We start from the raw sequence: 14,542 nt of genomic DNA on the forward strand, positions 1-14,542 counted from the left end.
TGTGATGATTGCCAAATGGGGATTTTTCTAATTTTTAAAAAAAATTGTATTGCTTAGAGGCCAGGTGTGGTGGCTCATGCCTGTAATCCCAGCACTTGAGGAGGCTGAAGCAGGAGGATCGCCTGAGGCCAGGAGTTAAAGACCAGCCTGGCCAACATGGTGAAACCCTGTTGTTACTGAAAATATAAAATTTTGCCAGGCATGGTGTTGCATGCCTATAGTCTCAGCTACTCAGGAGGCCGAGGCATGAGAATCGCTTGAACACGGGAGGCGGAGGTTGGAGTGAGCCAAGATCACACCACTGCACTCCAGCCTGGGAGATAGAGTGAGTCTCTGTCTCGAAAAATAATAATAAGGCATTGCTCAGGGTAGAATCCTTTGCCTGCTCACTCCCTCTGCCCTTCCTTTCCCTTCTGCCTTAATCTGTCTTTGAAATGCTACAACATACCTGAGACTGGTTCATTTATAAAGACATTGGCTCAGAGTTCTTCAGGCTGTACTGGAAGCATAGTGCATCTACTTCTTGAGGTGGGGGGCCGGGGGGTGGGCTGCCAGCACGTCACAGGCCAGAGCAGAATTAAGAGAAAGAGGGGTGTGCCGCCACACACGTTTAAACAACCAGATCTCACTGTCACAAGGACAGTACCGAGGGGATGCTGCCAAACTGTTTCTGAGAAATCCGCTCCCAGTGATCCAGCCACCTCCGCCCAGGCCCCGCCTCCGACACTGGGGATTGCAATTCAACATGGAGTTGTTGGGGACACAGGTCCAAACCGTATCACTGTCCCCCTTTCCTTCCTTCCTAACCTCAGTACGGACTCACGGATTCCTGTTTTATCCTGTAATCCGTAACGATCATGATGTATTTCAGTGCACAGTTTTCCTAGCTTTACCCCATGGGAGTCCCTGCAAGATGGCTCCTCTCCCTCCCACTCCACCTCAGCATAGAGAAAAGTCCAATTGTACGGCAAACACCCATGTGCCCCCCACCTAACTATTATGATTGTTTGCATTTTGCGTTATTTATCCACTGTGCACTGTCCACCTGTCAGAGGTGTGTAAACCAGAGCAACTCCATCTTGAATGGGAGCTGGGTAAAAAAAGGCTGAGACCTACTGGGCTGCATGTTATGTATAAATTTTCAGTGCCATAAAAGAATTAGCACTCGAATATAAATTTTCTCAGCAAGGCAATTTACTTCTATAAAAGATTCGGCTCACGGATGGAGCAATAGTGAGCACACACACGTGGACAAGGGAGGGGAAGGGGTTCTTAATCCTGACGGAGGTCGCCCCTACTGCTATATCATTCTCCTATTGGCTAGGGTTAGTCGGTACAGTCTAAGCTAATTCTGATTGGCTGTTTTAAAGAGAGCAGGGGTACCAGCTGGAGTGGTGGAGTGGGTAGTTTGGTAGGAAGGATGATTACCGGACTGGTTAGAGCAGGTGACCAGGGGTGACTCAGGTCAGAGCAGGTGACCAGGGGAACAGATGTGAACCACTGATTAGAACTGGCAGGAAAGTTGTTTACTGAAACTAGAGGCGAGGGGGTGAAGAGGACCAGGAAGTTAAACTTTAAACTGGAGCTCAACATACTGACATACTGATTCTTTGAAGAGAAACTTGGAGTTCACTATATCTAACATGCATTCCCAGAAGTTAAGGCATTCTAAATCCCAGGATGAGATAGGAGGTCGGCACAAGATACATTTCATAAAGACCTTGCTGCTAAAACAGGTCGCAGTAAAGAAGCCGGCTAAACCCCACCAAAACCAAGATGGCGACGAGAGTGTCCTCTGGTCGTCCTCATTACTACACTCCCGTCAGCACCATGACAGTTTACAGAGGGCATGGCAACATCAGGAAGTTACCCTATATGGTCTAAAAGAGGGGAGGTATGGGCCAGGGGAGGTGGCTCATGCCTGTAATCTCAGCACTTTGGGAGGCTGAGGCGAGTGTATCACCTGAGGTCAGGAGTTCAAGACCAGCCTGGCCAATATGGAGAAACCCCGTCTCTACTAAAAATAAAAAAATTAGCTAGGCGTGGTGGTGCATGCCTGTAATCCCAAATACTCGGGAGGCTGAGGTAGGAGAATTGCTTAAACCTGGGAGGCGGAGGTTGTAGTGAGCCGAGATCACACCACTGCACTCGAGCCTGGGCAGTGTTAGATACAGTGAACTCCAAGGTTCTCTTCAAAGAATCAGTGTGTCAGTATGTTCAGGTCTCTTATTCTTTAATTCTCTACTTTAAAATTTAACTTCCTTGTGGTTTCAGTAAACAACCTTTTCCACCAGTTCTAATCAGTAGTCCACATCTGTTCCCCATCCCCTGCTCCATCCTGACTCATCCAGGCCACCTATTCTGGTCTCCTGTCCTGGTCACTGCTTTGACCTGAGTCACCCCTGGTCACCTGCTCTGAACTGTTCCATAACCGTCCTTCCTGCCAAACTACCCACCCCCCTACTCTGGCTCATACCCCTGCTCTCTTTAAAACAGCCAATTGGAATTAGCTTAGACTGTGTAGTCTAACCCTAGCCAATAGGAGAATGACACAGCAGTAGGGGCTACCTGTGTCAGGAATAAGAACCCCTTCCTCTCCCTTGTCCAGCTGTGTGCTTGCCATTATTCCATCTGTAAGCTGCACCCTTCTGTAGAAGTGAATTGCCTTGACTGGGTGTGGTAGCTCACGCCTGTAATTCCAGCACTTTGGGAAGCCGAGGTGGGCAGATCACGAGGTCAGGAATTTGAGACCATCTTGGCCAACATGGTGAAACCCTGTCTTCTACTAAAAATACAAAAATTAGCTGGGCGTGGTTGTGGACACCTGTTTGCTGAGGAAATTTATGTTCGAGTGCTACTTTTGTGGCACCAAAAATGTACATATAACAGCAACAAGAGCGAAACGATCTCAAATAAAATAAATAAAAAATACAAAGCGGGGGACACGAATAACCCACCCTGTTGAGTGTATATAATCAAGAAATAGCCATAAAAACAGGCAGCCAGCAGTCCTGGGGGCTGCTCTGTCTTGAGTAGCCATTGCTCCTTTCTTAATAAATTTGCTTTTGCTTTGCACCATGGACTCGCCCTGAATTCTTTCTTGCACAAGATCCAGGAAGCCTGTCTTGGAGTCTGCGTCCAGACCCCTGTCCTGTAAAACATCCATCTATGTTCTTACTGATGCTTTTCAGAGTAAGTTGTAGACATCAGAACACCTTACCCCTAAATGGATTAGTGCGCACATCATGAACTAAAGCTCAATATTCACTTACAATTCTCCCCCTCTCTTATTCTCCCTCCCTTACTTCCTTCCCCTGGTCATGTCAATTTACATGCGATGAAACGCGCCAATCTCAGCTGGGAGCAGTGGCTCAAACCTGTAATCCCAGCACTTTGAGAGGCTGAGAAGGGTGGATTGCTTGAGGCTAGGAGTTTGAGACCAACCTAGGCGACATAAGCAGACTGTAATACCACAAAACTTTTGGAAATGAGCGGGATGTGGTGGCGCGTGCCTGTAGTCCCAGCTACGTGGAGACTGGGGTGGGAGGATCGCTTGAGCCTGGAAGGTTGATGTTGCAGCAAGCCATGATTGCGTCACTGCATTCCAGCCCGGCCACAGAGTGAAACCCTGTCTCAAAGAAATAACCATTTATATGTCCAGTGGTCTCTCTTTGTGGCTTTAATTTGCATTTTTTGTTGATGAATGATGTGGATCATATTTTCATGTGTGTTATTTGTTCACGTAGCTTCCTTTGAGACAGGTCAGATCAATTTTTTTCCCCATTTTAAAAGTTGTCTTTTATTGAGCTGTAGATACTCTTTATATATTCTGGAATAGAATGTTTTCATCCATTTTGATTTTTATGCATTTTTTTTTGAGATGGGGCCTCATTTTGTCACCCAGACTGAGGTGTGGTGGCACGATCATGGCTCACCGTAGCCTCAAACTCCTGGGCTCAAGCAATCCTCCTGCCTTAGCCTCCCAAGTAGCTGGGACTACAGGTGCGTGCCACCATGCCACCATGCCCAGATAATTGTTTTTTAGAGGCATGGTCTCCATTTGTCGCCCAGGCTGGTCTGGAACGCCTGAGTTTAAACAATCCTCTTACCTCAACCTCCCAAAGTGCTGGGATTATAGGCATGAGCCACCATGCCTGGTCTGATTTTACGCCACTAAAGTTTTTTTTTTTTTTTTCTTACTGCAGTGGACAAGAACTACAGCATAATACTGAATAAAAATACTAAGAGCAAAAATTCTCACCTTAGTCTTACAAGGAAAATGTTCAAAATTTCCGCAAATAATTTTAATGTTTTCTATTGGTTTTGCATAGATGTTCTTTATCAGATTGCAGAGTTTTTGTTTGTTTGTTTTTTAAAGACAGTCCTGCTCTGTCCCCCAGGCTGGAGTGCAGTGGTGCAATCTCAGCTCACTGTAACCCACAACCTCCACCTCTCGGGTTCAAGTGATTCTCCTGCTTTAGCCTCCCAAGTAGCTGGAATTACAGGCACATGCCACCACACCTGGCTAATTTTTGTAGTCTTACTAGAGACAGAATTTCACCATGTTCGCCAGGCTGGTCTTGAACTCCTGGCCTCAAGTGATCTGCCTGCCTCAGCCCCCCAAAGTGCTGGGATTATAGGCATGAGCCACCAAGTCTGGCCAGTTTTTGTTTTTATTTATTTATTTATTTATTTATTTATTTATTTATTTTTTTGGAGACGGAGTTTCGCTCTCGTTACCCAGGCTGGAGTGCAATGGCGCGATCTCGGCTCACTGCAACCTCCGCCTCCTGGGTTCAGGCAATTCTCCTGCCTCAGCTTCCTGAGTAGCTGGGATTACAGGCACGCGCCACCATGCCCAGCTAATTTTTTTGTATTAGTAGAGACGGGGTTTCACAATGTTGACCAGGATGGTCTCGATCTCTTGACCTCGTGATCCACCCGCCTCGGCCTCCCAAAGTGCTGGGATTACAGGCTTGAGCCACCGCGCCCGGCCCAGTTTTTATTTTTAAGAATGAGTGTTGAATGTAGTCAGATGCCTTTTCTGAATCTAGTACATATTCATACGGTTTTCCACTTTGATTTTGTTAATAGAGTGAATTAAATCGGTCTTCAGTGTGAAACCAACCTTGCTTTAGTGGGATTCCCTCCATTTTTTCATAAGTATTTTTCTTTCTATATGTAATAGAATTTGGTTTCCTAATACTTTGTTAAGATAGTTGGTATCTGTGGGCCGGGCGCGGTGGCTCATGCCTGTAATCCCAGCACTTTGGGAGGCCGAGGCAGGCGGATCATAAGGTCAGGAGATTGAGACCGTCCTGGCCAACATGGTGAAACTTCATCTCTACTAGAAATAAGAAAATCAGCTGGGCGTGGTGGTGGGACCCTGTAGTCCCAGCTACTCCGGAGGCTGAGGCAGGAGAATCGCTTGAACCTGGGAGGCGGAGGTTGTAGTGAGCTGAGATTGCACCACTGCACCCCAGCCTGGCAACAGAGCGGGACTCCGTCTCAAAAATAAAAATAAAAATAAAAATAAATTGGTATCTGTGTTCACAGCACTATTGGGTTGTAATTTTCCTTTTTTGCAAAGCTCTCTTCAGGTTTAGTATGAGGTTGACGCTGATTTCATAAACCAAGTTGATGATTCTGTTCTTTGTTCTTTTCTGAAAGAGTTTGTATGATACTGGTGGTGATGTTCCCTAAATGTCTGATAGACTCTACCAATGAAGACCCCTGGAGGTTCTCTGTGGAATTTTTTTTGGAGAACATAGAAATATAGAGCTATTCAGATTTTCTGTATTACTTTGCGAATTAGGTTGCTTGATTTTCAGAGTATCTTGTGCGGGAGCTGCCATAATTTGATGGATTTCACAAATGGGCCATTTTTTTTCCTTTGAGAGGGAGTGTCACTCTCTCACCCAGGCTGGAGTGCAGGGGTGCGATCTCGGCGCACTGCAACCTCCACCTCCTGGGTTCAAGCGATTTTCCTGCCTCAGCCTCCCAAGTAGCTTGGACTACAGGTGTGTGCCACCACGCCCAGCTAATTTTTGTATTTTAGTAGAGACGAGGTTTCACCGTGTTGACCAGGATGGTCTCGTTTTCTTTACGTCATGATCCACCCACCTTGGCCTTCCAAAGTGCTGGGATTACAGGCGTGAGCCACCGCGGCCAGCCTACAAATGTGACATTTCTGACATGAGTTACAAGTGTGACATCATGAATCTAGCATCTTCCCCCAAATTCTTTTCCCTCCTCTCCAAAGCAGCTCGGTTCCCTGAGCCGCCCCCGACTCTGTTGTCTCCCATCCTCTGCAGGCACCCTCAGAGTCACTTCTGACTCAGCTGCGCTGGGTTTCCTCCTGCGGGACAAACATGAGAAGGTGGGGAACGGCACCAGCGTGCGCAGCGTGACCTGTGTCCTCACCCAGAACAGCAGCCAGGCCTTGCCCACAGAGCTCCAGCTGAAGGGCCGGCTGCAGGCCCAGAGGAGGAACCTGAGGGCCCAGGCCAGCATCCGAGCCCACGCGGCCAGCCTGGCTCTGGGTGGAGCTTGCTCCTGGGGCCCCGGGCACAGCCAGCTTGCAGGTGGCCTGACACACAATATCAGCATGCTGAGTGATGCAGGTAGGATGAGTGGTCCAGGCAGAACAGCTTCTTCCTCCAAGACTCCCAAGTCCTGGGGCCAAGGGAGGGGGGATAAATGAGACTCCAGCCCCCTAACTCACATTCCAGCTTCGTTTCTTTCCCCTACTGGCTTTCCCTGCACACCTGCGACTTCTTCCCTGGGTTGTGATTCAGCCAGAGCATGCAGGTTCAGGACACTCGATGTTACGGTATTGACATGCTTCAGATGAGATGGTGATGGCAGCTGCCACCAAGCCCCTCCTCTCTCCCTCCTTCTCTCCTTTCTCTCTCCCTCCCTCTCCTCCTCCTCCTCTCTTTCCCCACTCATCTCCCTTCTCCTCGCCCCCCTCCTCCCTCCCTCTCACCAGTCATCTCCCCTCTCCTTCCCCCCTCCTCTTTCCCTCCCCTTTCCCCTTCCCTGCTTCCCTCTCTTCCCTCCTTCTCCCCTGCTCCTCTCTCTTTTCTCCCTTCTTCTCCCCTTCTCTTCCTCCCCGCCTCTCTTCCCTCCCTCTCCCCACCCTATCCCCCTCCCTCCCTTCCTCTCCGTCTGCCTCCCCCTCCACCTGCCTCTTCTGGATGCCTCCTCCCACCTGCCTCCCCCCCCGCCTGGCTTCCCCCTGCCTGCCTCCCACAATCTGGCCTCCTCACCCCAACCCGTTCCCTGGGACAGCTCGTGCAGTGTGGATGCCTGGTCTAGGACCCCAGTGATGCCCTCTGGAACAGTGGCTATGAAATAGTCCCAACAGCCCCTGCTTGGGCTTCTCAGAGATGTTCCCTCCAGGCCTGGAGGCGCCCAGTGCAGCAGTGAGGGGAGGACACATCATCAGACCCCCCGTTTCCCTCTAGGATTTGGGCCCTGTCCTCGGGAGCTGGAAATCCTAAGGGGACATGGGTTTACCGCTGGCTACGTGTGGTGACTGTGCTGTGAGGCTGGACTAGATGAAATCTCCACTTCTGTGAAATGTGGACAGTTTCGTATGGTTTAACCTGGTGTATTGTGGGCAGTGAGACCTGGAGCCGGGGGGCTCGGGGGACCCTCCAGAGAGCAGGTGGGCTGGCCAGGCCCCCGTCATGTTCCCACCTGACTCAATGGGTTGGAGTGGGCTGCGTGGTCTCTGGGGCTTTGCCCACCTCTGCCCGTTGGCCTCTTTCCCCAGGACTCCCCTCTAAGGCAGAGGCGCTCCTTTTTCTCACGCACGTGGCTTCCAACTGCTCAGCACACCTGGCACTGCGGAATGCGAGGGGTCAACTAGACGCTGCCCTTGGCCTCGAGGGCCTGACCCCCGAGTCCCCGAGCCGCCAGCTGCATGCTAGCCTCCGCCACACCCACACCGTGCCCAGTCTCAAGCACTGGGGCCTGCCCTTCTCCATAGATGGCTACGGGCATATCCAGGTGAGGAGGGGGCTGTGCCTGGGCCGCGCAGGGAACAGTGGGTCCCAGGGACACCCAACAGCTTTGCTTCTGCCCAGAGTGTGGGACACAATCTGGCTGCCGGGCTGACAGTGAACTTGGATGGCGAGGAGCTCCACGCAGCCCTGGAGAGGAAGGCAGAGGGCGGCCACCAGGGGCTGGTGCTGGGGCTGCACCACGGCCTCTCGGGGCTACAGGGCACACTGCCCTCCCAGCTACAGGTGAGTGGCTCAGTGCTCACATGGGCCAGACTGCAGCCTGCACTGCTGGGCTCGGGGGGCCCAAGCAGGGTCTACCAGGGCCCTCCTCCTGTCCCTACTTCTTTTCTTAGTAACCCCCTACCTGCCTCCCCCACCACCTGCCTTCCCTCCACCTGCCTTCCCTACCCCCCCACCCCTCCACTCCCCACCATCCCCCCACCTGCCTCTCCCCGACCTGCCTTCCCTACCCCCCCACCCCTCCACTCCCCACCATCCCCCCACCTGCCTCCCCGCCACCTGCCTCCCCCCCACCTGCCTTCCCCCCACCTGCCTCTCCCCCACCTGCCTTCCCTACCCCCCCACCCCTCCACTCCCCACCATCCCCCCACCTGCCTCTCCCCCACCTGCCTCCCCATCACCTGCCTCCCTTGCACCTGCCTCCCTCCTCCCATCCTCCTTTCCATTTTCCCACTCATCCTCCCTTCCATCTTCCCCCTACCATCTTCACCTGCTCTCCTGCCACCTGTCCTCCTATCTACCCACGGCTTTCTTTCCTCTCATCCTCCCTCCCTCCTCCCCCCACTCTTCCTTCCCAGCCCTCCCAGTCTCCTCCTCCCCTGCCTGTCTCCCTCCCCTCCCCTCCCCTTCCCCGTCTGTCTCCCTCCCCTCCCCTCCTCTTACCCTCTCCTCCTCCCCTCTTTCTCTCTCTCTCCCCCCACTTCTGTTCTGCTTTTGTCCTTCCTATCTGCACACCGGGCAGCAGAGTTGGGGCAGTCGCCTCTCAGGCTTCTCTGGCCCTGCCTGGTAGAATGAAGACAGCAGAGCCCCTGGCCCCTCAGTTCCTCCTTGGGTCCCCCTCCCCTGGAGAAGCCTCGCACCCGCAGCTGTCTTCCTCATTATTCTCAGAAATGAAAAGCAAGAAGCCACCTTGGTGGCTTGTCCCCGAGGGTGGCTAAACCGTCCATGGTGGGGAAGGGAACGTGAGTGACCAGGGCTCCTGGCCTGAAGCCAGGCCGCACCACCGCTGACTGTGTGACCGCAGGCAAGATGCTTTCTTTTGCCTGACTTGTGTGACTCAGTTTCCTCATCTGCCACCTCCTCCCGTGGTTCCTCTGAGGTTCAGATGATGAACCAGTTGGCACCGTGCCTGGCGCAGAGGCCCTGCATGGCGGGAGCTCTGATTACCTTCATTTGATGGTGATGTTGCTGTGGCTTTGCCCTCACGTCTCTGTGCAAACCTCTCTTTGGGGTTATTTGCCCACAGTGGCTTCCCCAAAGGGGTGGGGGCAAGTGGGATCTTGGCACCCATAGCAGTTCACTCCGGGGTCGGGGGAAGAAGCCAGCCCTTTTCCATCCACTGGTCTCCATAGGTCAGCTGCAGCGGAGATGCCTCATCCACTCAGCTGTTAGGACTCTGCCGAGGGGACATCACTGGGCAGCCTTTCGAGGTATGGGGTCTCTGTTCTGGGCAAGATGGTTGTGGTACACAGTGGGCCCCTCCAGGGAGGCTGGCACAGCCTGATCACACCACTGCCTGTGGTGTGCGTGGGGCTGAGGTCGCTGCCAGGAGAAACTCACACGGTCCCCTTCCTTCAGGACCCCCATATGCCCGGTGACATGCACCTGGACTCCCAGCTCCCAGGGGCGTCAGCTCAACCTGGCAGTCATTGAGTGGTCCCGTCTGCAGGGACAGGTAGACGTCAACCAGGACCCGAGGGCTGCAAGCCCCCCTCTGTCCTGGGCGGCCGGGCTGGTGGCGGGCGTGTCCTGGCCTCATGAGACAAGTGGACGGTGGAGCTCAGGGCTGGGGCGCGGCTCAGCTCAGGTGGCTTCACGCTCTCTCCGCCGAGGGTGCCGGCAGGAAGCGCAATGCCTTTCTCCTTGTCCTGTCTGTCTCCCAGCACTGCCATCTAAGTGGCCCCTGCCACTCTCGGCCATTTCTATTTCATGCTGGTAGTATCCCCAGGTTTAAGATGGGGCATGGCACATAGCCCACGTTGTTGACTTATGGAGTAGCGGTCCCTGCCTCATAAAACAGGTGACGTAAAACTGTGAGGGGCCTCGCTGCCTGCTGCGCGTTCAGGCAATGATCACAGCTCATTCAATCATTCATTCATTCATTCATTTACTGAGAGACTTGCTTAGTTACCCAGGCTGGAGTGCAGTGGTGCGACCTCGGTTCACTGTAACCTCCACCTCCCAAGTTCAAGCGATTCTCCTGCCTCAGCCTCCCAGGTAGCTGGGATTAAGATGCCCGCCACCACGCCCGGCTACTTTTTGTATTTTTAGTAGAGACGGGGTTTTGCTATCTTAGCCAGGCTGGTCTCCAACTCCTGACCTCAAGTGCTCTGCCCACCTCAACCTCCCAGAGTGCTGGGATTACAGGCGTGAGCCACTGCACCCGGCCTGCTTCTGCTGTTTCAGTGATCAGCCTTCGTGTGTGGGGTGCAGGGGTTGCAAACTCAAAGCTTTTGGGGCCAGGTGGAGAACTCAAATGTGTCCCTGGGCTGTGTGGGAACTGGAGAGCATGCGCCACTTCTCAAAGCTTCCACATTGTATGTATCTTTTCACATTTCTTGTAGTAAAATGCATATGGTAACGTAAAACCGTTTAAAAGTATACAACTCAGGAATGCTACGTGCGTTCACGCTATCCTACAATCATCGGTGCTTGCAAGTTCCAGAACTTTCCTCACCTCAGTGGAAACCTCATACCCATCAGCAGCCCCTCCCATCCTCTCTTCCCTGGTCCCCAACTACCACGAATCTGCCTTCTGTCCCTATGCATTTTTCTATTCTGGAAATTTTATATAAACAGACTTATATCAGATGTCGTATATCCCGGCACTCTAGGAGGTTGAGGCAGGCAGGTCACTTGAGGTCAGGAGTTTATGAGACCAGCCTGGCCAACATGGCAAAACCCTGTCTCTACTAAAAATACAGAAAATTAGCTGGGTGTGGTGGCAGGCGCCTTTAGTCCCAGCTACTCTGGGGGCTGAGGCAGGAGAATCGCTTGAATTCGGGAGGCAGAGCCTGCGGTGAGCTGAGATTGTGCCACTGCACTCCAGCCTGGGCAACAGAGCAAGAATCCGTCAAAAAAACACAACACAAAAAATACGAGAGTGACGACACAAAACCTATCGGCTCAAGGGCCACCAGTTTGCAAGCCCTGGTCTAGGGTTGACTGAACCCTGGGAACTCCCAGTCCTGGGGGAAAGTCTAGGGAGCCAGCTATGTGGTGACGAGGGCTCAGGCCTCAGTTTCCCCAGCTCTGCCCATTGGGACTGGGTTTCAGGGAAGCCCTTGGCGGATAACAACAGAGAGCTCAGCCCTGGCTTCTCTGCTCTCACGGTGAGTCTCCGGATCTGCCCTGAGCCTGTGTGCCTGAGGCCCGTATGACTTTGGCGCCATCAGGGTCAGCGGTGACACCTGCAGAGGCCAAGCAGGCAGGCCTGGGTGTGGCCCAGTGTGGATGGGGACAGTTTGGCAGAGCTGGCCAGCAGTACAGAGCCCCTGAGACTCAGGACAAGTCCAGCCTCAGGCCCTGTGCTGTCATCCCAGAGGGTGGGTGGCACATGGTCAGAGCCCAGCAGACCTGGACCTCCTGTGATGTCCCACAACATGGGCGGCCTTCTTCTGCATAGAGCGGGGTCCCTGCACACCCAGCACACAGGCATCAACCGGGGGTGGTGTTAAAATGCAGGTTTGATTCTGGTCTGCTTGGCGGGGCTGAGACCCTGCGTTTCTCATAAGAGCCCAGGAGATGCAGTCATGGATGTGCCACGGCTCATTCTCTGGGTCGCAGGGACCTGAGATGCCCTTTCCTTGCCTCTCATCCCTGTTCCTTCCTGCCCGGGTAGTTCCTTCAATAATGGTGGAAGAGGTGGTGGAGATTTCACTGAAGGGTTTGTTTGTTTTTTTTGAGACGGAGTTTTGTGCTTTCGCCCAAAGTGCGGTAGCATGATCTCGGCTCACTGCAGCCTCCCCGCCCCCCGCCCCCTGCCCCCCAGCCACTCGGTGTGTTCAAGTCTCCTGCCTCAGCCTCCTGAGTAGCTGGGATTATAGACACCTGCCACCACCATGCCTGGTTAATTTTTTTATTTTTAGTAGAGATAGGCTTTTGCCAGGCTGGCCAGGCTGGTCTCAAACTCCTGACCTCAAGTGAGCTGCCTGCCTCGGCCTCCCAAACTGCTGGGATCACAGGCATGAGCCACTGCGCCCAGCCTCACTGAAGGTTTTACTGAGATGGTTGGGGGGTGGCATGGGAGGGAATTACATCTCGCGGCAGAGTTTGAGAGACGTTTTCCGTCAAGGGCCAGATAGTAAACGTCTTAGGCTCTGCGGCCCCGCAGTCTCTGCCGCAGCTACTCCGTTCTGCTGCTGTGGTGTCGTGGAAGCAGCCACGGGATAGGACATGAACGTGTTGCCGGAAAGCGATCTCGATCCAGACCCAAGAGAGGGTTCTTGGATCTTGTGCGAGAAAGAATTCAGGGCTGCTGGTGCCCATTTTAATGGTTATTTCTTGATGACATGCTAAACAAGGGGTGGGTTATTCGTGCCTCCCCTTTTTAGACCATACAGGGTAACTTCCTGATGTTGTGTCAATATCTGTAAACTGTCACAGTGCTGGTGGAAGCGTAGCAGTGAGGACAGCCAGAGGTCGCTGTCATAGCCATCTCGGTAGGTTTTGGCCGGCTTCTTAACTGCAGTCTGTTTTATCAGCAAGGTCTTCATGACCTGTATCTGTCACTCTTTTTTATTTTTGTTTTTGGCAACGGAGTCTCGCTCTGTTACCCAGGCTGGAGTGTAGTGGTGCGATCTCGGCTCACTGCAACCACCGCCTCCTGGGTTCAAGTGATTCTCCTGCTTCAGCCTCCCGAGTAGCTGGGATTACAGGCATGAACCACCACATGCAGCTAATTTTTGTATTTTTAGTAGAGATGGAGTTTCACCATGTTGGCTAGGCTGGTCTCGAACTCCTGACCTCAAGTGATCTGCCTTCCTCAGCCTCCCAAAGTGCTGGGATTACAGGTGTGAGCCACTGTGCCTGGCCATGACCTGTATCTTGTAGGACCTCCTATCTCATCCTGTGACTTAGAATGCCTAACCACTGGGAATGCAGCCTAGTAGGTCTCAGCCTCATTTTACCCAGCTCCTATTCAAGACGGAGTTGCTCTGGTTCACACACTTGTGACAAACAGGCAGGGTTGTGTTCCAATAAAACTTTATTTACAACAAAAGCTGTAGGCTGTAGTTTGCCAACCTGTTTCGCATCAGCCAGGATATCTTCCTCTTCCCAAAGTTTTGCTCTAGCCATCCTCCCCAGGCCCCCTTTCCCCTGCCTGCCTCACCTCCTGACTGGTTCTCTGTATTTTCTCTGTGGGTTCCTTGGTGCACGTGTAATTAGCTGGAGTAACTGTGTTGGTCATCAAACCTGCTCCTTCAAGAGGGTCTGAGTTCCTCCCACCACAGGGACATGGATGGCACTGATAACCCCTGGATGTGTGGGAGCCAGTGCCAGCTTGCCCCGGGCTGGCTCGCTCTCTGCACAGGGCGGCCCAGCATCTCCTTGGTGGCATTCCAGGTCTTCATGGACATTGAGAACGGCAGCTCGGGCTTTGAGCATTCCGGACGCATCCTGATGGGACCCACATCTCTCAACTACTCTGTGAGCTGCTGTTACCGTGACGGGCACCTGGAGCTCTCCGGCCAGAGCTGGCACAACAGTGAGGCCTTGTTGTGGGCAGGATTCCCAGGAGAGGCCTCCCTGCATGCAGAGCTGCAGATACATGGTAAGGCACCCAGCCCCGAAACTGGGGAGCTGGCTTCTTCCATGCCTGGGCCAGCCAGCAGCCTCAGGCCTGGACCCAGGCGGCACCCCATGAAGCCCAGTGTGGCCCTGGGCTCTGGGACAACCAGGACAGCCTTGCCCATGAATGGCCTCACTCCCAAGGCAGGCGGATTAGTTTCCTAGGACTTCCGCAACCAGGTCCCACACATCGAATGGCTTAAAACACAGAAATCTTAGCTGGTGTGCACAGGATTCTTAGCTGGATGTGGTGGCACGTGTGTGTGGTCCCAGCTACTCGGGAGGCTGAGGCAGGAGAATCGCTTGAGCCAGAAGGTCGAGGCTGCAGTGAGCTATGATTGCAACACTGTGCTCCAGCCTGGGTGACAGAATGAGACCCTATCTCAAAATAAAACAATCCACAGTGAACTGAACGCCCATCCGGCTTGAATGTGATGTTATTTTTACTTAATTCCATCTGTAAAGACCATTTATTTATTTATTTACTTAATTAATTTATT

At 52.8% G+C, this 14,542-nt stretch overlaps 1 protein-coding gene across 1 annotated transcript in view; it reads left to right on the forward strand.

Moving 5' to 3' along the window:
• LOC110568750 (uncharacterized) overlaps positions 1 to 14,542 on the forward strand; it is a 164,775-nt gene that overhangs the window by 105,752 nt on the left and 44,481 nt on the right. The window contains exons 39-42 of the mRNA XM_064362875.1: positions 6,315 to 6,623; positions 7,781 to 8,016; positions 9,605 to 9,682; positions 13,818 to 14,025. Of these exons, the coding sequence (XP_064218945.1) occupies positions 6,315 to 6,623; positions 7,781 to 8,016; positions 9,605 to 9,682; positions 13,818 to 14,025 (831 nt within the window). The remainder of the gene's footprint in view (positions 1 to 6,314; positions 6,624 to 7,780; positions 8,017 to 9,604; positions 9,683 to 13,817; positions 14,026 to 14,542) is intronic.

The sequence above is a fragment of the Aotus nancymaae genome, unplaced genomic scaffold (assembly GCF_030222135.1).
Source record: "Aotus nancymaae isolate 86718 unplaced genomic scaffold, 86718_ANA_hifiasm-v0.15.2.pri h1tg000049l, whole genome shotgun sequence".
NCBI lineage: Eukaryota > Metazoa > Chordata > Mammalia > Primates > Aotidae > Aotus > Aotus nancymaae.